Source organism: Lepidochelys olivacea (assembly GCF_965140295.1).
Source record: "Lepidochelys olivacea isolate rLepOli2 genome assembly, chromosome: 1".
NCBI classification, from domain to species: Eukaryota; Metazoa; Chordata; order Testudines; family Cheloniidae; genus Lepidochelys; species Lepidochelys olivacea.
This window is the reverse complement of record NC_140411.1, coordinates 266684881-266704478: the sequence shown is the minus strand read 5'-3', so window position 1 is coordinate 266704478 and position 19598 is coordinate 266684881. Positions and strand designations below refer to the sequence as shown.

Genomic DNA, 19598 nt, shown 5'->3' with positions numbered 1-19598 from the left:
CCAACTGTTTCAATGCATTTTGTCTAAATCCTAGAGGGTGAGCTCTCTGGAGCAGGGATTGCATTTGGGTTAGTATAGTGTCTAGTACAGTGCTATCCTGAGGCCTGTAGAGGTTCCCTGATGCTACAGCAATGGAAATAATAATTAAAAAGAACCATGAAGAAAGCATTTGTTTCAGTTGTGCGAAGTCTGCTTCAAGTTGAGAATATATCACGCTGCATACTAGTGTGCATTCTGCTAATCTAATTGTAGTAGACTGAAGAAATGAAAACAACAGAAGAGCAGCTCAGTTTATAGTACATGGAAGAATCCAGGAGTTGTCTATTTTGTGTCCAAATGAAGGAAATTGAATGTGCATGTTACCTCTAGCAAACTGGCAAACCATTTCTTATAATCACCTGTAATCTTGCATATCCAGCTATAAAACATCAGATGAGGTTTGTAAGAGTTTTTACAAGCCCGCTTCCTGGGGATTATTTTTTTATACAAATTCTACTGTCATCTTATAAATTGAGACCAGCAGGCAGCTTTGCCAGCTCTAAAACGTGCCTGCAGTCCCTCAGTGTAGTAAAACTCCTAATCTGATTAAACCTCTCAAACTCTGTTTTCTTTACTCACAGAGCAGCCTCGGACTGAGTCTGAGTGGGAGAACAGCTTCACTTTGAAAATGTTTCTTTTTCAGTTTGTCAATCTGAACAGCTCTACCTTTTATATAGCATTCTTCTTGGGAAGGTAAGAATCAGTATCTGCTCACTCTGTGCTTGGGACAGAGAGCAAAGAAGAAAATGATAATGCCATTAATGAAACAAAATGGGCCCATGTGATCACGCTTGCTCAATTGCAAAGTCCAAGTTAGCAAAGGGAAAAAGTTTAAATTTAGATTTTCCTTTAAAAAGGTATGGAATATGTAGATCCCATTCTCAGACATTTCCTTCATACTAAATTCTAAAAATTCCACTGCAGAGAACTAATGTCTTCAGCTGATAAGACATTTGCAGGTCGCTTTGCTCTACTTTTTATATGTATAATTTATACAGATAAAAGAAGAACTTAACGTTTTGTCATCTAAGTAACTTTTGGTTCACCTGATGTATACTTCGGCCAGTTTGCAGCAAATTCATAATTATTACAAGTGATGGAATTTGCTTTTTCTGCTGAAAATAAGATAAATCTTTGCATGTCTGTTCCTGTTTGTTCCCCACAGAAATCAGAAAGGCATGTGAGCAGATTTGAATTACCCATTAACTGAGCTAATTGTTTGAGCGAATACACAGTATAATTGTGAAAAATTTGCACCCTTGGTGAAAACATGTTTTCACTGGATTCACAGGAAGTATGACACCAAATTTTTCATTATGTCGAAAGAAAGTGGACCAGATGGGGGTTTTGCATTTCATGGTCTCTTTCCAGCCAGTAATAACACATTGTAAAGCAGTTCAAAATGGAGCTTCAAAGCAAAATTCTCTTGACAGTGTTACTCAGTCTTGATATTCTGCTCTTCCTACCTGCTGAACATCAGAGAATGAAATATCAAGTATAAGAATGTAGGCATTTAGCTAAAGCACAGATGAAAATTTGCTTAGCTCTTAACATAAATTATATTAGAGATACTTCAAATCATTCTGCATAATTACATCTTTGATATTTAAATCAATCCTGTTTGGGAAAATGGAGTTAAAACAACTATGTTGAGCTTTTTTCTAAGATTCTGAACAGAGATCTAGTAAGAAATAGCTGATGTTTGCTCTTATGTTGAAGATTTACAGGACACCCTGGTGCCTACTTGAGGCTGATAAACAGGTGGAGACTGGAAGAAGTGAGTATTCTGTAACTCTCAGGTTTTTAGGGGCAATCAGATTGAAGCCCATGGATGGCACAAGATGTGAGCAACGGCAGACTCTGGCCCCCTGCTTAGGTTATTTTGAATGTATCATTGAGTTTCCAGGAGCTCTCTGACACTACATCATTTATTGAATTCCTCTTCACCTGCTTCAAAAAGACATTTCCATATTGATAACATGTTTTTTAACCCTTAGCTTTTGGGGTCTATGTATCATATTTGGGTGACATTAATAAATGGCCTCAACTTGATTTCTCTTTTTTAATCATGTAAACAAATATCAGACGCTTTCTATTGTTCATCATCAATATGAATCAATTCAGATATGAATCTGAGTCATTTTCCACCTCTAAAATGCTCTTTTCCACTCAGTCAAAAAATTATGAGGTCTATTTCTTGTTTCATTTGTTAGGATATAGATATTCAGGCCTGTCTGTAAAGGCCTATACTCTAAGAATTTAGGTGTATTCTTATCACTTAGCTAGTTATAGAGGTATAAAAGAAAGAATCAAAATCACTGTCTGCTGGTGTAAGGGCCTTCTCTTACTGTGACAGTCTGACGCCCTGTTCTGAGGCTAAGGCCTTTGGCTAAGCAGCAGAGGCAGCCATAAGCTAGGAATCAGAGTAGCAGCCGTGTTAGTCTGTATCCACAAAAAGAAAAGGAGTATTTGTGGCACCTTAGAGACTAACAAATGTATTAGCGCATAAGCTTTCGTGGGCTACAGCTCACTTCATCGGATGCATAGAATGGAACATATAGTAAGAAGATATATATATATATATACACACACACACACAGAGAAGGTGGAAGTTGCCATACAAGCTGTAAGAGGCTAATTAATTAAGATGAGCTATTAGCTTCAAAAACAGACTCCAAGGAGAAACTGCTGAGCTTGAATTAATATGCAAACTAGATACCATTAATTTGGGTTTGAATAGAGACTGGGAGTGGCTGGGTCATTACACATATTGAATCTATTTCCCTAAAGTTAAGTAGCCCCCCACCTTCTTGTCAACTGTCTAAATGGACCATCTTGATTATCACTACAAAAAATTTTTTCTCTTGCTGATAATAGCTCATCTTAATTAATTAGCCTCTTACAGTTTGAAAGGCAACTTCCACCTTCTCTGTATGTGTATATATATATATATATATATATATATATATATATCTTCTTACTATATGTTCCATTCTATGCATCCGATGAAGTGGGCTGTCGCCCATGAAAGCTTATGCTGTAATAAATTTGTTAGTCTCTAAGGTGCCACAAGTACTCCTGTTCTTTTTTCTATAAGCTAGGAAGTGTATGGTCACATCCTCACATTCCAAACTAGTCACATTGAAATAAGGCAATCTGGGGCTGTTAGAAAGGTGATCTGATCTATCACCTCCAGAGAAAGGGAAGAGCCTAGAAGATGTAAAAGGAAATTTAGTTGATAGTTTTCTGTTCGGTAAGAACTCACTTATCAATAGACACAGCTGGGAAACCCTTATGTCTTTATAGATGTAGTTGTAAAATCCTCACTTCTGTATTGTTTTGTCATTATAGTTCCCACTTTGCTATTGTTTATTTGCATGGTCTCTGTCTGGTTCTGTGATTGTTTCTGTCTGCTGTATAATTAATTTTGCTGGGTGTAAACTAATTAAGGTGGTGGGATATAATTGATTGGATAATCATGTTACAATATGTTAGGATTGGTTAGTTAAATTTCAGTCAAATGATTGGTTAAGGTATAGCTAAGCAGAACTCAAGTTTTACTATATAGTCTGTAGTCAGTCAGGAAGTAAGGGGGGGAATGGGAACAGGGAATGGGGTTGGGGGAATTGGAATCATGTTTTGCTAAAGGGGGGAATGGGAACAGGGAATGGGAACAGGGACACCGGCAAGGTTTTGTGGTGTTGGAGCTGGGGCGGGGGACACTAAGGAAGGAAATTGGAATCATTGCTCGCTGGAAGTTCACCCCAATAAACATCGAATTTTTTGGGTATTGTTGCTCTCTGTTCATGCGAGAAGGACCAGGGAAGTGAGCGGGTGAAGGAATAAACCCCTAACAGCATTATTGACCGGCAGCCTCAGATCTGAAGCAAACAAAATCCACTCAAAAATAAATCAAAGAAACTGAGCAAGCTTTCCAGTAGTAATAGTAATCAGTGCTTACAAAATACAACGGTGAGGCATGAGGGGGACTGGCTTTGCAATTCACACAAAAAACAATCCCATTTTTTATAAATCTATTCAGAGTTCAAAAATAGCTGATGGATATTGTAAATGAACAGCTGGCAGCGTGTGAATAAGTCAGAGTCTCCAATGTTAATATTTGATCACCCAAGTCACATGGTTTTGTCCCTGTTTTTTTAGCTGAATGACAAACATTTTCACAAATGAATGACAAATGGCAAATCTTGAGTAACAGGTTGCATGCTGGAATTCATGATCACTTCCAAATCCCCCACCCACTGGCCTTAATAGAATAGAGGTTATCCAAATACTTGTGAATAATGACTAAGATGGATCCTACAATTGACAACACATGTTCTTAATGCAAGTTGCTTATTCACACATCAGATTTTTTTATTATTTGAGCAGCTGTACAGTCCAGGGAACAAAAAAAGTCATAGGTGGACAGATGGAAAGTTAATGTTCTCAGTCTCCTCCATCAAAATAGACTTACTCCAAAATGTAGCCAAAGCAAAATCATGTGTGTGTGTGTGTGTTTGAAATAAGTGAGCTAGCTGATATATTCCTTGATAGTTCAGTAAATGCCTTTCTCAAGTTGGGCTGCAAAAGACAATGTCTGGCAAAAAGATGCAGTATTATTCTTTCCAATATAGAGGGCCCATTCTTATCAACGATATCTCTGACAGGCCTTATTTAGGATTTAGACTAGATGACCCTTGCAGTCCCTTCTATCACTATAGTTCTATGATTCTATATACATGGGTAAGAATAAAATATCGAGATATATATCAAAAACAACTTCTGACAAGCCCTTCACTGATACCAGGGGTAAGGGCATTGTCCTACTGAGATCCCCTTGTCCAACATCAGTGGCCAAATTCAGGCCTATTGTAAGCAAGTGAAACACCACTGACTTTGATAGAGTTGCTCCTGCTTACCCTAGGGCTGAGTTTACTCATGTGACTCACTCCTGTCAAAATATAAAGATGATTTTAAATCAAAAGAGGGATTATCTACTTTCTCTGTTTACTTTAATTTAACCTCTTTATAATGCTGAGTGGGGTTGATTTTTAAATATCTATTTGCCAACCTTGTTGACTTAAGGTAGGCTTTGGTGAAGTCAATAGAGAAAAATAAACAGGGAAATCTCAGCTCACTGTACAATGGAAAACAGTTCCCATCAGAAGGTCACTATATGAATTATTGTGACGTTTTTCTCTACTTAAATGAAAGCGGAATATTTCTGTATCAGAGAAGAATTATTCTGGTCTGTCTATACTGCACACAATGTTCACTGATTCAGCTTTGATACCCCTGTTTATGTCAGGATAGTCAGTTGTGCAAAATGTTGGTCTGAGAACAGTAAGGGCTAATCAGTGCAGTGAGTTCTCAAACCTCTCTACTTCTTACAATGATTGATGAAAGTATATGGAGCTACACCAATTTACAACAGCTGAGCATCCAGCCAAGTGAAATCCAAATCACTCCAGATTGAAGCAGATACTCAGGAAGAAAAACTGGCAAGCAATCATTTAATGTCCAGAGTCTTAAGTATCTCATAACAAGACATTAACTTGAGTCAAATACTAAATAATAATAATAATAATTAATAATGTACAAATACTGCATTTTAGGTGTAAACTAACTGTCTGAGGTGTCAACAGAAATTTCCTCCCCATTCCTTACAGCATACACTGCCTGATCCAAAGCTTACTGAAGTCCATAGAATAACTCCCTTTCTCTTTAATAGGTTTTCAATCAGACCCATACAGAATTACACGGTGGGCTATTGTGGCCACGGTGTTGCCTTCATCCTAAGCATCTGGTTCTGGCCAAGGCAGGATGCTAGAGATTGGACTTAAAGAACTTACCTGCTCCTTCAGGTTTACGTTAAAATAGTAAAAATGAAAGCTTCTTTAAAAGTTTTATAAATTACTATACATTCATTTCTGCAAATCCAAAAGGATTAAAAGAATCAGAATGATTTCTGCTTCTTTAAACCACTGTTTTTTTTTCTTTACTCTGCAGTGCCACCCTAGTGGATGCCTTATTGATCTCTGTATGCAAATGGGTATTATAATGGTGCTAAAGCAGACCTGGAATAATTTCATGGAACTGGGCTACCCGTAAGTAAATATACTGCCTACCTTTACGTAGGTCACAGAAAAATATTATTTTCATTATTACCTTCTGAGTTTCTTAAATGGGAGAAGAATACAACAGTAATTATAGTATCACACCTAAACACAGTGGAGAACTCTTCTCAGATATTTCCAGATGGACAGTGTTATTTACATAGGACAAAGTCTAAAGAAATGAAAATAATATAAATAATACATTATTAGAAAATATTTCATTTTTAAAGTTGTGGTATTTTCCAATTTAAAAACATCTGTTTCTGTACCGCTGCTCTGTTCCCTACACTGAAATGTTAGATACATGCTTTTTAGTTTATACCACTAAGTTCTAAGTAGATTTCTCCTTGTTGGGTGACATAGGACACCTGAAAGGCGAGGTGTGAGCCAGAAAAAGTGCATTGCTGGCACACAGGCAGTCAAAAATGTGCAAGTAGACATATGTACTGACCTGGCCACATTTACTGACAAAGTATATAGTAACACTAGGCTTTGTTCAAGCTAAAAGGGACTACTGTTATTTCATTTAATGGTGCCTGGGTTTAATATTTAATGGATTGTTATAGACAATTGGCAATACAGATCAATGGAGTGGCAGGCCGCTGGGGGCAAATTAGCAAGAGAGAGAAAAATCAGCACTGTAAATATTTGTATCCTTGCAAAGTACCACTGTTCACATCAATTTGCCGTGCTGCAGAAACCCCAGCAGAGGCAGTGCAGTGTAATGGAGATTTCAGACTCTGGGGCTGCAGAAGCCATATCACATTCACAGCAATTCTTTTAAGCAGCCTTACCCTTGCTAAACAGAACCGTGTAGATGTTGTACCAATAAAATAAAAACCAGCAGGATCTTATTAAAGGGGAAAAGGCAAAATACCACATTTATTGTGAATACAGAAAGAATCATAGTAAGCAGTTAGTTATAGTTATAACATTCCATTCAATCTCATATTTATTCACACATTCATTCATACAAATACACACACACACACACACAGATTCTGCAAGGTTGTTATCATAGTTACCAGCCTTAGAGTTGCTCATGCCAAGCCACTGGCCAGGTGGCCTATCATGACTCTCACTGAGGTGTGACATTAACCTGGGTTTTGAAATTTCTGCTGTAAAAATGCCAGAGAGCTTTAGGAACCAGACACCAGAGAGTAGCACTGCAATGCTGCAGAATTCTAGGGGCCTGGATGATAAGCAGTTTATGCTGTAATGGTTACATGCTTTGACACACACATGCAAGGCGAAGGCATGAAGCTCAAGTGATGCTTCAGCTTGATCGGAAGATCACCCTCTGCAGAAGCTCAGCACGATCCCCATGGAGTTTTCCAAACAAACATCAGCAATGTGTGATGGGATTGAGAGGAAAAGACAGCACAAGGAAGCGGTGGAAAGGCCAAAAATAGTTTGGGGAACTGTTAGTGAAGTAACAGAGAGAACGTCACAGTCAAAACTGAAGTCAAATCTTCAGCTGAAGATTTCTAGCTGATCTAAAAATGGACGTCAGTTCTGTTTCCCTGTCACACACCCAACCCCGTGTACTGGAGAAGTCATATTTCAGAATAAATGTGCAAATAATTAGGAAATTATGTATAAATTATTGATTTGGTTTGGGGATGGGAACTTACTTCTAAGGAGAAAATAAAGCATATGTACATATGCAAGCCACACTACCCTGTTTTAACTTTTTACATCAACTGCTATTCCGATGACAACAGTGTGTCCACAATCATTAGCCTGCCCACTTGTCTCTGCCTATTCTATTACTGAACATTCAGTTCCAGAGGACACATTTCCATTCAAAGAGAACCATACATCTCCCTTCTTAGCTCTGATTGACTCAAGCAATTTGCCATTCTAGGCAAGGAAGAGGACAGAAGTTAAATCAGAAATGGATATATATCCCATTTCCTCATTAAGAACATCTGTATCTGAAAGACAATCCAGAAACTTTTTCCCATCTTAGAGATAAAGGATAGCATTCTGTGCTACCAGCCACATTTGTTACTAATATCAAGCTCTCTCATACATTGATACATTCAGTTCACAAATATATATTGTCTAGTCCAGCCTAGCCTCTCCCTCAGGATTAATAAGTAATCCAGCTAAATTTGCCAGTTGGTCCTTTAATACAGCTAACACTCAGAGAATGGAATAGAGAAAGGGGTGGTCCCATGTGTCTTCAGATTCTCACATATCTCTGTTGCTAATTGGGAAATGGTAGCCAATAATAGATTCAGCCCCATATTAAGGTTCTTCCACCTGCAGTTTGCACATGCACGCAAGACTTCTATGTAGTCACTTAACCAGTGTTAAGGCTTCTAATTTAAAATCCTGAATAACCAATAAATGGGTGTTTACAATTTATTTGAATATGCAGGTTAATTCAGAACTGGTGGACCAGGAGAAAATTACGACAAGAACATGGCTCACAGAGAAAAGCAAGCTTCCCACAGTGGGAAAAGGACTACAATCTTCAGCCTATGAATGCTTATGGACTCTTTGATGAATACCTAGAAATGAGTATGAAAATGTTCCGATTTTACTCTTTTATGCTAGATTTTAATGTCAGTTCATTTTTTGTTTTTTTAAGCCCAGAGGGCTGAATTGTTTACTTAAAAACTCCAAAGTACTGCTGTATGAAACTAAAGAAACTGCAGAACGATTTCCATTATCACAAGTCAGGTGAAGAGTTGGGAGTGAATTGTTAAGAACCAAACCCAGGCAATATTTCTAATAATGCCTCATGTGATGTACTAAACTCCCATTTGTGAAATGTTTTATCTGATTAGCTGCCTTCATGGAGAGAGAGGGATATTCTCTAAATTGCAGCCTCAAAATTCTTATTCCCTCAACTGTATAGTTTTTTGAGTCATTGTTATTCCTTATAAAGCAAATTCTACTGAACCCTGATAAGGTCTTAATGTTAAAGCACTTACTTTTCAGCTGTCTAGCATGTGACTGTATGATAGGGTATATTTAACATTTACTAACTAATATTTACAAAATTGCTTGCTTCTAAGGAACTCTGCTTTAATAAAACGAATGAAGGACAAAGGACTTTTGTCTGTCTTGACTGAGCTGCACATGTAGTGGATAGAGCCCTCTCTTGACTGGTGCAATTCCACTGAAATTAAGGAGATCTGTGGAAGATCAGCTACTCTGAGAAGCAGGCCCTAAACAGTTATGTCAACTGTAGAAGGGCCTGCTTTGCTCCTGCCTTTTTGCACCACCGAAAATGGCTCAGACTTTTATGGATTGTGTATCCACCAAGCCATTTATCTGAGTTCCCTCCACCAACAACTTTACAGGCCCATGCAACAGTACTAGTTACAATAGCCTCTGTGCTTTAGGCCCTCAGGACCTGAAAGAAGCATCTGTGAGGATGGACTCAGCAGGGAGCTTGCCCTGTTCCTTCACCCTCCAGGTCTCCTTTCTATGCCTCCTTATCAGTCTTGAGCTGATGGACTCATTGGCTTATTAGCTCCCCCAGAACACCTGTCTGCTTAGCTAATTATCTTTAATTACCCTAATCAGCTTCTTCTGGTGGAACTTGTGAGTGTCGGAATGCAGGTTCACCTGTTAACTCCCTACACTCTGTTGCATCAATGTTTTCAAAATGTAGATACCTAAATAGAAGTGGCCTAATTTTTGGAGGTGCTGAAATTAAAAAAAAAAATTAACATCAGTTAAACAGATCACAAAACAGCTCTCAAAACATATAGTTCATCAGCTTTTGTCTCTCTGTAGCAAGGAGCACAGATATAGTTCTCTAAGCTCTCAGGAAATTCAACCATTTGTTCTCTCACCCTAGTGTTGATCTTTTGGAAAAAGAATTGCCGTATTGATACCACTAGCACCACAGAGTGATAATATGGTACTTCATAATGAGCAAGTTTACTAGCTACATGGCATCTTAGTAGCCTGGCATTTTGCATAAGATCTTGAAAGTAAATACAGTATTGAAAACACTAACCTTTTATTTCCTTTCCCAGTTCTTCAGTTTGGATTCACAACCATCTTTGTGGCAGCTTTTCCACTGGCACCACTTCTGGCCTTACTTAACAATATTATTGAAATCCGGCTTGATGCATACAAATTTGTCACACAGTGGAGGCGGCCATTAGCCTCAAGAGCCAAAGATATAGGTGAGCTGTTTATGTGTCTCTTTAAAGACAAAGTATTGATCATCTGATGAACCCAATGACTTTAAATTAAAGTTACAAATCATTAATAGCTTTAGCTTTGACTCGCATCCTCTTTCTCATTATACAAAATAATGCACAATTTTGGCTCCTAAAAAAAAGGTGTAAACATTCAACGCAGGTTTGTTTTTATCACCTACTAATCCAAATTGGAAAATAGGTTTTTAATGACTTGGTGGATGACTTATCAGTCCAGATTTTTAAACTAAGTGTTCAGTGATCTCTGCTGGGTTTTCCTTTGGTGGATGCACTTTCTTAGTAGCATGCAGCTGTTCACTTTGAATATAATAACGAGTTAGAGAAATTTAACAAATGATGCAAATTGAAGTAATTTCCATCTCCGAGAAGCTTTGCACAGTTTCTACTCACCCAGACAAAAGTAGGTTTCCCTTTGCCTGGTTGAGAAAACTACCCTCATGTCTACAAAGGTCTTTGAAGTGCTGAGAATATTGCCAGATTTCAGAGTAGCAGTCGTGTTAGTCTGTATCCACAAAAAGAACAGGAGTACTTGTGGCACCTTAGAGACTAACAAATTTATTTGAGCATAAGTTTTTGTGGGCTATAGCCCACTTCATCAGATGTATAGAATGGAACATATAGTAAGAAGATAGATATATACAAAGGTGCCACAAGTACTCCTGTTCTTTTTGAGAATATTGCAAACTTTCCAGGACTGACTAAAGGATAGGGGACTCCACCTACTGGCTAAATCTCCTCAGAGTGGCTAGTCTCTAGCTGGCTGGTAATAATAAAAAATAATAATAAAATAATAAAAAATAATCTTTTCACATTCTTACAATTCAATCATGTTTATGATTTTAAAATGTAATTTGAAGAATAGAGATTTAGGAAACATCCATTTACGACCAGATTCTGACCCCCTTATTCACAGTGAATAGCACCTTACTCCAATCCCAGTTCAGCAAAGTATTTCAGCATGTGCTCAAGTGCTTTGCTGAATCAGGGCCTCTGTGAACAGTTGGCTTCAGTGGGACTGCTAGCAGAGTAAGATGTAACTAAGCATGGGTAAAGGTATGGCCTCTTTGAGTGCTCCATCTTCAATGTGAAAGATTGTGAACCTGTCCTAAGTGACAGGAAAGGAATGTCACTCACCAGTTGCTTGGTGGGGGTGGTTTTCTAATAATGGATAAGCAAAATTGTACTCCTAGCATTTAAAGAAGTTTCAGATGCTTTCTTAAATCAGGTCGCCTAAGAAGAATGGTCTTCTACAGATTTCAGTGTATTTTACTGTCCAAGAATTCTTAGATTGTCTCATTATCTTTTGGGGAATATTGTACTGGTGTGTTCCTCTAGTAATGGTTTGGTCCATGGTTTTTATTAATCATAAATATTTCCCCATCATCCCTAACCAAAACAATCATAGGTGTTAAACATAGGTCAGTTCTTCACATCATACACTTCTCTTCTTTGATTCCCGTCCGTCAGCTCAACAGCAACCATAGGGCTGAACGAAGTATTTCCACCACTTTCTTGTGCCAGCTTCACGGATTTGTTCAACTTTCATACACCTAACTTATTAATGACTGTAGTTTAACAAAGAATCATGCCCAAAGAAGAAACACTTTTTTTTTGCAATGTCATGGATCAAACGTTAAAAAAGAAACCTTCAGTCTTGTCTTATTAAGTTCCATGAAAGTTCTCCTAATGACTTTCACTGTGTGCACGCCCTCTTAATGAAACTACGATCATTATGGAAGATAAAAGGCACTCACAGTGCAGGAGTGCTTTGATGCTTGCTACTTTTTAAAAGTATTTTAGAGCTGGATAAGCAATGACACCTCTCTTCCATCATAGGCATGGAACCTCAGGAAGAACCGCTATATCAATCTTCTTGGCTAAGATTCATGCCCTCCCCATTCATGCATGATGAACATAAATGGTGGCTTGGCTAGCTATATTCATGCTCATTTGCTGGGATGGCATTTTGCCTGCTCACCAATTGGAAGACCTCACTCTAGTACTATGTAATGATGGGTTCATACTGTCAGCCTGTATATCATTGCAAGCACCATTGCTTCCTCAGGAAAAAATCCAGCTGTGACATTATCTAGTGCTAGGCCCACATGTCTCCTAACATTTAAATAAATACACATGTTGATGCTTGCATGGCTCAGAAAGGAACATGCAAAATGACTGAGATAGGAAAAGCCAAGAATTCCCAGGCACGTTGCATGCAATATTTAAACTACTTTAATAATTGTCTTCCCTGAAACTAATGCAACATTTTCTATATTGGATAGGAATTTGGTATGGAATTCTGGAAGGCATTGGAATTCTCTCTGTTATCACAAATGCATTTGTTGTAGCTGTGACTTCAGATTTCATCCCTCGACTTGTTTATGCTTACAAATATGGACCTTGTGCAGGCCAAGGAGAAGCTGGACAAAAGTAGGCTTTCTTTAAGAAAATGTTAATGTGCATGAAAATCTCTATTTCCTTGAAACATAAATAGCATTACTGTCTCCATATTTACAGATTCCACTAACAAGAATGTTCTCCAGATTGCACTGCCATAGTAATTAATACTTTTGAGTATCAGTAATACAGTCTGTGAGTAGCTGGGATTTATGATCTTAACTCAGGGAAAAAGTTCTGGATCAGTTATAGAAGGTTCAGTGGCTACAATAACATGCTATTATCATGATCAATATATTGGCCCAGATCACCAGCTGGTGTACCTTGTAAATGTGTAGTCAAAGGAGCTATACTGATTTTCACCAGTTGAGGAGCTGGGCTGTCATTTGTAGCTTATTCACTAAACCTCTTTCTGCTGATGTAGGATTTTACAAGTATTAATCCAAGAAAAGTGCAGAGTCTAATCAGAAGAGGCAACTCCAGCTTCATCAGCCAAGATATAATTACTGAGCAAAATAACTTCTGTACTCCTTTAAAAAAGACAGAGCTCTTATATTAGGGCTTTTGAGAGGCAGTCCTGAATTGAGTCCATGCTGTTCTTCTGCATTTTCATTCCAGTGTTGAGAAACACTAAATTACAATAGTGTGTGCACTATTAGCCTGCAACTGGGTATAATTTAAATTGAATGGCATCTTAAATCTAGTGTGCTGGGGTATAGGGGAGAAACCCTGAATGAAATCGTTGGTTTCATCCAACCCAACTGAACTCCAAATGTTCAAAATTTGCAAATAAGCTCCTCGCCACTCTGGCAATAAGTGCTGCACTACATTAAAAGCAATAAGCTAAGCAAGCTAAGCAATACGTAGCAATAGTTAGCTTGCATTCTGCTATCAGATATAAATTTTTCACTTCATAGCTTTATTTTCCCTCCCAGAAAGAGCGAAGGGGATTCTTTTTGTTGTTGCTTTTAGCCATATTTTGGATGTCAGTGCAGTTTAGTCACACCAATGGAGACAGTTCATGATTGGCAATGCTACTTAACTCATTATCCTGTCAAGGATTTGGCATTTTCGTATATGCTGGAAAAATTGTTCTGTTTCCATAAAGAGTTGTAGAAAATCTTTCAGTTGGTAAAGTGTTAGGTTTGATGCTGATCATTGGTGGGCATGTGCCTCTCCTTGCTGCCATTGTGTTTACGCGTAGGGCATGTAAGTGGTGTCAGCTTTTTTTTCTGCTTTATTAATTTCTTTCTTACCACAGTCCCAGAAAATGCATTTTGAAATCACATTTGATAAGGAAGACAATATAGTGCACTTGCTTTCAAATTAGTTCTGTTTAGAGACATTGGCCTGGCTTAAGGAAACAGATCTTAAACTGTTGTATTTTAAAACCATTCACACAGTTTTCCAGCAATACATTAAATAACATAAGAGACCAAATCTAATTCCTCAGAAGAGACCAACTTGGCTAATGCCTTTCTATGTCAACATTGCAGATGTAGTACATTGCCATCAAGATAGTAGAAAACTATTCTTAAATTCTACAGGAATAGATAGTTCCCAAAGTTCAAGAGTCTGGACCATGTAGCATAGGATATTTTAACAGTTTTGGGAGGAAAGGCATCAGAAAAATCACGCAGGATGCGAAAGAAAATATTGTAATTAATTTCAGCTCTATAGCTGCTTTAACTGTAGGTCTTGAGCCATAGCCAGCTGGAACACCATTCAGGTACTAATCTGGTGGACACACAATTTCCCACAGAATTTAAGCTTACATTTTAAAAATAAACAACCAGTTTTACTGGTTGGGAAAAAACCTTACAAACGAGAATCCATGCAATTCCACCTTAGTCTGTTGACAAACAATTACTTGGAGAGATGTGAACTGACTTGTTTGATAATTCTAAACCCTAATAATGGTGATCTAAGGCACAGCCTAAACTAGGAAATTGGCTACATCCTAAAATGGTTTTCAGGAAGCAATCTTGTAAAACAGTTCAGGTTACACCAGGGTGCTGGCTGCAGCCTGCCAACATCGATACAACATAAAACAGTGGTTGAAAACCAGTTTAAAAAGAATCTCAAGCCTGGGTAGCCTGGCTAGAAGGCCACCAGACTCACTTCAGACAGGCTACCAACTTGCTATCGGATGGCCACTATCGGTTTGTAGTCACTGTCAACCTTGGATTGTGTTCGGTTTACTGAATTAAGTCATTTAGGCTTGAGAATGGCTTTCATCTACTGTTTAAAACAGATTAATCCTCACAGGTCAGCACTGGCTAACACATCAGTACAACCTGAATAGTTTTCCTGAAAAACGTTAGCCATTTTGTAGTATAGAGGGGGATAAAAAAAATCTCAATATTGTTCACTATTTCATTGATGATCACTTCTGAAGAAACATTCAACTAACATGCTGATCCAGCAGGGCTGGCCTTACCATGAGGCGAACTGAGGCGGCTGCCTCAGGTGCCAGACTGGTTTTTTTTTTGGGGGGGGGGGTGCCACTAGGACCCAGAGTGTAGAAAATTGTGTCTGCTGCTGGTGCATATGTATTCTCTCTGCTCTAGATGCACAGAGATGGTGGGGCACTGTGCTGGAGGAAGGAGGGCACAAGAGACATATCAGGCAGGCAGGAGAAAAGGTGAGAGGGAATAACAGAAAGCAACAGGAGCTGCAGGGAGAGAGAGGAGGAGGAGGAGCCTCTTATGTACCTCTCTCACACCCCCAGGAGCCTGGACTGATTAACACCAGCTTCTCAGGGAGCTTCCTGTTTCCTGCTGCTTCCCTGAACCCACTTGAGGAGAACAGGCAGTCGGCTGAAGTAGCAGGAGCCAGTTAGGCCCTTAAGATGCTGATATCTTCCCTCACTCAGGTCCTGCTACCAGCCTGCTTATTTGTCCCATGCAATTGAGTGTTGAGAGCCCCTATAGCTGGCACAGCACAGCAGTCATGAGTGAAAGAAGAAAACGCCCCTCTGGGGCAGCATTCAGAAAAAGAAAGAAAGCAAAGGAAGCTTTTCTATCTAAGCAGGAAGGAGCTCTCCTGAGATACATAGACACAAATGCTCTCGGTCAGCCTTCCGGCCCCAGTAAGGACATGAGTAGTGAGGCAATGCCTAATATTCCAGTTAGCTGGAGTGCAGGTGACCTGGCAGCTACCGCAGCATCCATATCTCCATCTCAAATGGATGTAACCATGCACATTCCTGAAGAAAAGTATAGATCAGAGAAGAGTGTGGTGGAGGCACAAGAAACAGCTGCTGCTGAGTTTAGTTCCTTAAGTCTAGATGATCCAGGACTGTGGACCCACTTGAGCAGTAGCCTGAGGGACTTCCTCGTACTGCATGGACCACAGCAAGTGAAAAACTTCATGTTCCCCAAAGACAATGAAAATAGAAGTTTCCATCCAACATATTACTGGCGTGAAATCCCCAATGGTGACAAAGTGGAGAGGCCATGGCTTGTCTACTCAAAAACCCAAAATGCTGCATACTGTTTTTGTTGCAAACTCTTCCAGTCTAATGTTCCAGCCACATTGAGTTCCACAGGAACAAAGGACTGGAAAAATCTGGCTAGAAATCTGGCATGCCATGAGAAGGCAGCAAATCACCAGAGAACATTCCATAGGTGGAAAGAGCTTGAGAGGAGACTAAGGTTAAAGGCCACCATAGATGATCAGCATCAAGAGAAGATTGCATCAGAGTCTCTTTACCGGCAAAATGTTCTGAAAAGGCTCATTGCCATTGTGAGAATGCTTGCTACCCAAAACCTAGCACTGCCTGGCACTTCAGACCAGCTGTATGTGCCAAACAATGGAAACTTCCTTCAAATTGTGGAGCTGATGGCTAAGTTTGATGCTGTACTCCAGGAGCATCTAAGAAGAGTCACCACCCAGGAAGCGTACACACACCACTATCTTGGAAACAATTCAAAATGAGATCATACAGTTACTGGCAACAAAAGTCAAACAGAAGAATGTGGCAGATCTGAAGTCAGCAAGTTATTACTCTGTTATTCTGGATTGCACACCTGACATCAGCCATATGGAACAAATGACTTTAATGGTACGTTTTGTATCAACAACAACAGAACCTAGTGAAAATGTCCCTGCAATGGTGACTGTCAGAGAGCATTTTCTAGAATTTATTGACATTGATGATACTACAGGAGCTGGTATGACAAATGTGCTTCTTAAAAAACTGGAAGATACGGGAATTGTGGTAGCTGACATGAGAGGTCAGAGCTATGATAATGGTGCCAACATGAGAGGAAAGAACAGAGGAGTGCAGACACAGATCCGAGAGTTAAACCCTCGAGCTTTTTTTGTCCCATGCAGTTCTCATTCATTGAACTTGGTAGTCAGTGATGCAGCATCAGCTTCTAGTGAGGCTGCTGAATTTTTTAATGTAATTCAAAGCATCTATGTATTTTTCTCTTGGCATCAACTTATTGATGGCAAGTTTTGAAGCAACATCTGGGAACATCCTCTCTGATGCTGAAACCACTGAGTGGCACGTGATGGGAAAGTCGAGTGGAGGCGATAAAGCCTATCAAACACCAAATTGGGAAGACAGATGATGCCATAGTTGCCATTATGGAGGATAATGCTAGGACAGGAACTGTTTGTGGGAGAACAGTGGCAGAGGGAAATGGAATCACCAGAAACATACATAACTTCAAATTTCTGTGTGGCTTAGTGATGTGGCATGACTTATGTTTGAAATAAATGTTGTAAGCAAGAGGCTCCATGGTGTTGACCCTGATATATCTGGAGCAATGGAACAACTGGAGAAAGCAAAGTCATACCTACAGTCTTACCGGCCAGATGAGGGATTTCAAAACAGTCTGAAGAGTGCACAGAAGTTGTCAGAGGAACTTCACACTGAAGCTATTTTCCCACCCATTCAAGAATACAAGAGTCACCAAAGAAGAAGACATTTTGATTACGAGGCACAGGATAATCCCATAAGAGACCCCAAACAACAATTCAAAGTTGAATTCTTTAACCAGGTGCTAGATTGTGCAATACAGTCAGCTAAAGAACGTTTCATGCAGCTAAAGGAACAGAATAGTATATTTGGGATGTTGTATGATATTCCAAAACTCCTCCCTATACCTGAAGAAGACCTAACCAGCAATGCAGGGCACAAACAGGGGCGGCAAGTTGTCTGGGCCCATGGTGCCCGGATTCTAGCAATATTTAGGGCCCAGGGGCCCGGCTCTACCAATGTTTGGGACCAGGTCTCTCCCCCAGCCCCGCCTGCCACCCCACGCACCTCTCCCAAGTGTCCTCTGGCCCCGACTTCCTGCCCCCACATGCCACCCCCAGACTGGACCATCCCTGCCTCATCCCTGCCTCTCCCCTGCAGCTCCACGCTGACTCCTGACTCCGCTCTGCTGGCTCCTGGCATCAACTGCCGCTGCAGGGTCCTAGTGCCCCCCACTCCATGGTGGCAGGGCAGGCTGACCCTGACCCTTCCCTTCTGCCTTGGACCCTTCCCTTTTCCAGCAGCACCCTCCACCAGCACAGGGCCTCTCCCCGGCCTGCAGTCACCTCTCCTGGGCAAGGGGCAGCCCCATCCCTCACCCCCATTGAGGCTATAATGAGGGGCAGCAGGGGAGGAGGGGCACATGTGATGGCAGCCCCCCTCCCCCAGAACCCACCACAGGGGAGGCGAGGGGGCTTCCTGGACCTGAGATGGGCCCTAGGAGCACGTGCAGTGACAGTGGTGTGGGGTGAGTGTGCTGCCAGGGTGGGGGGGGGCCCTCACCCAGAGCTCACTGCTGCCGCCAGGGAAAGGGCTGGGGAGAGTCCTCTCTGGCCCCAGCCCCGGGGCAGCCTGCCTGCACCCCAACCTCCTCATCCCCAGCCCTGCCCCACCCCAGAGTCCACACTCCTAGCTAGAGCCCTCACCCCAACCCTCTGCCCTGGCCGCAGCCAGAGCCCTCATCCCCCAGCACCCCAACCCTCTGCCCTAGCCCTGAGCCCCCAGCCACACCCCAAACCTCTCATCCCCGCACACCTTCCCACTCCAACTCCCTCCCAGAGCTTTCATCCCCTCCCATCACTAAACTTCCTCCCAGAGCCTGCACCCAAACTCTGTCCCAAAGCCTGCACCCCTCTCTCCCTCCTGCACCCCCACCCCCTGCCCCATCCTGCACCCAGCACCTAAACTCCTCCCAGAGCCTACACCCTAGACCCCCTCCCCCACCCAAACTCCCTCCCAGAGCCCAACCTCTCACCCCTTTTGCACCTCAGAGCCTTAGGCAGGTGGGGGGGCAGAGTTGGGGCGGGAGGTTCTGGGCACCACCAAAATTTCTACAAACCTGCCACCCATGTTGACACATGATGACATGCGCGATATTGATGCGAGGGATTTAGGTGATGAACTTAAAGCCCTTTCAAGGTACATTTCAGCAGGATCAACTCCAAAGGCTGTTCTGGAATATATGTGCACAAATAAAATGACCACCCTCTTTCCAAATGCTTTTGTTGCTCTGCGCATACTTTTAACACTTCCTGTAACAGTTACCAGTGGAGAATATTGCGGTTCAATGACAAGACAGCACAGAGCTTTAAGCAAGCAAGCAAGCTGGTCTGCCAACGGATTTCTGCCTGTCAGCTTTCCACCCTCTCCTCTATTCTTTTCTCTCCCCCCACGCATTGCATTCTCCAACAGATAAAAGGAATACACTGGCTTTGTTTAACATTCTTATTTACCAATTTCTATCTACCGCATTCCTTGCTCTCGGGCCTTGAGCCCAGTCCTGGGAGGCTTCCCACGGTTCATGTCATCTGGGCGAGATTCCAAGGTTCATGCCCTTGAGAGGAGCTGTGTGTGCACAGCTCCTAC

The 19598-nt window shown here is 40.9% G+C and overlaps 1 protein-coding gene across 3 annotated transcripts in view; it reads left to right on the top strand.

Annotated features, from left to right (window-relative positions):
* ANO4 (anoctamin 4) overlaps positions 1-19598 on the top strand; it is a 221227-nt gene that overhangs the window by 182165 nt on the left and 19464 nt on the right. For 2 of the 3 annotated variants that reach the window (XM_084639851.1, XM_084639850.1), the window contains exons 18-23: positions 621-732; positions 1759-1816; positions 6049-6146; positions 8542-8684; positions 10157-10309; positions 12628-12775. In XM_084639851.1, coding sequence (XP_084495977.1) covers positions 621-732; positions 1759-1816; positions 6049-6146; positions 8542-8684; positions 10157-10309; positions 12628-12775 — 712 coding nt within the window. The remainder of the gene's footprint in view (positions 1-620; positions 733-1758; positions 1817-6048; positions 6147-8541; positions 8685-10156; positions 10310-12627; positions 12776-19598) is intronic. The other variant, XM_084639852.1, reaches the window with a different exon arrangement.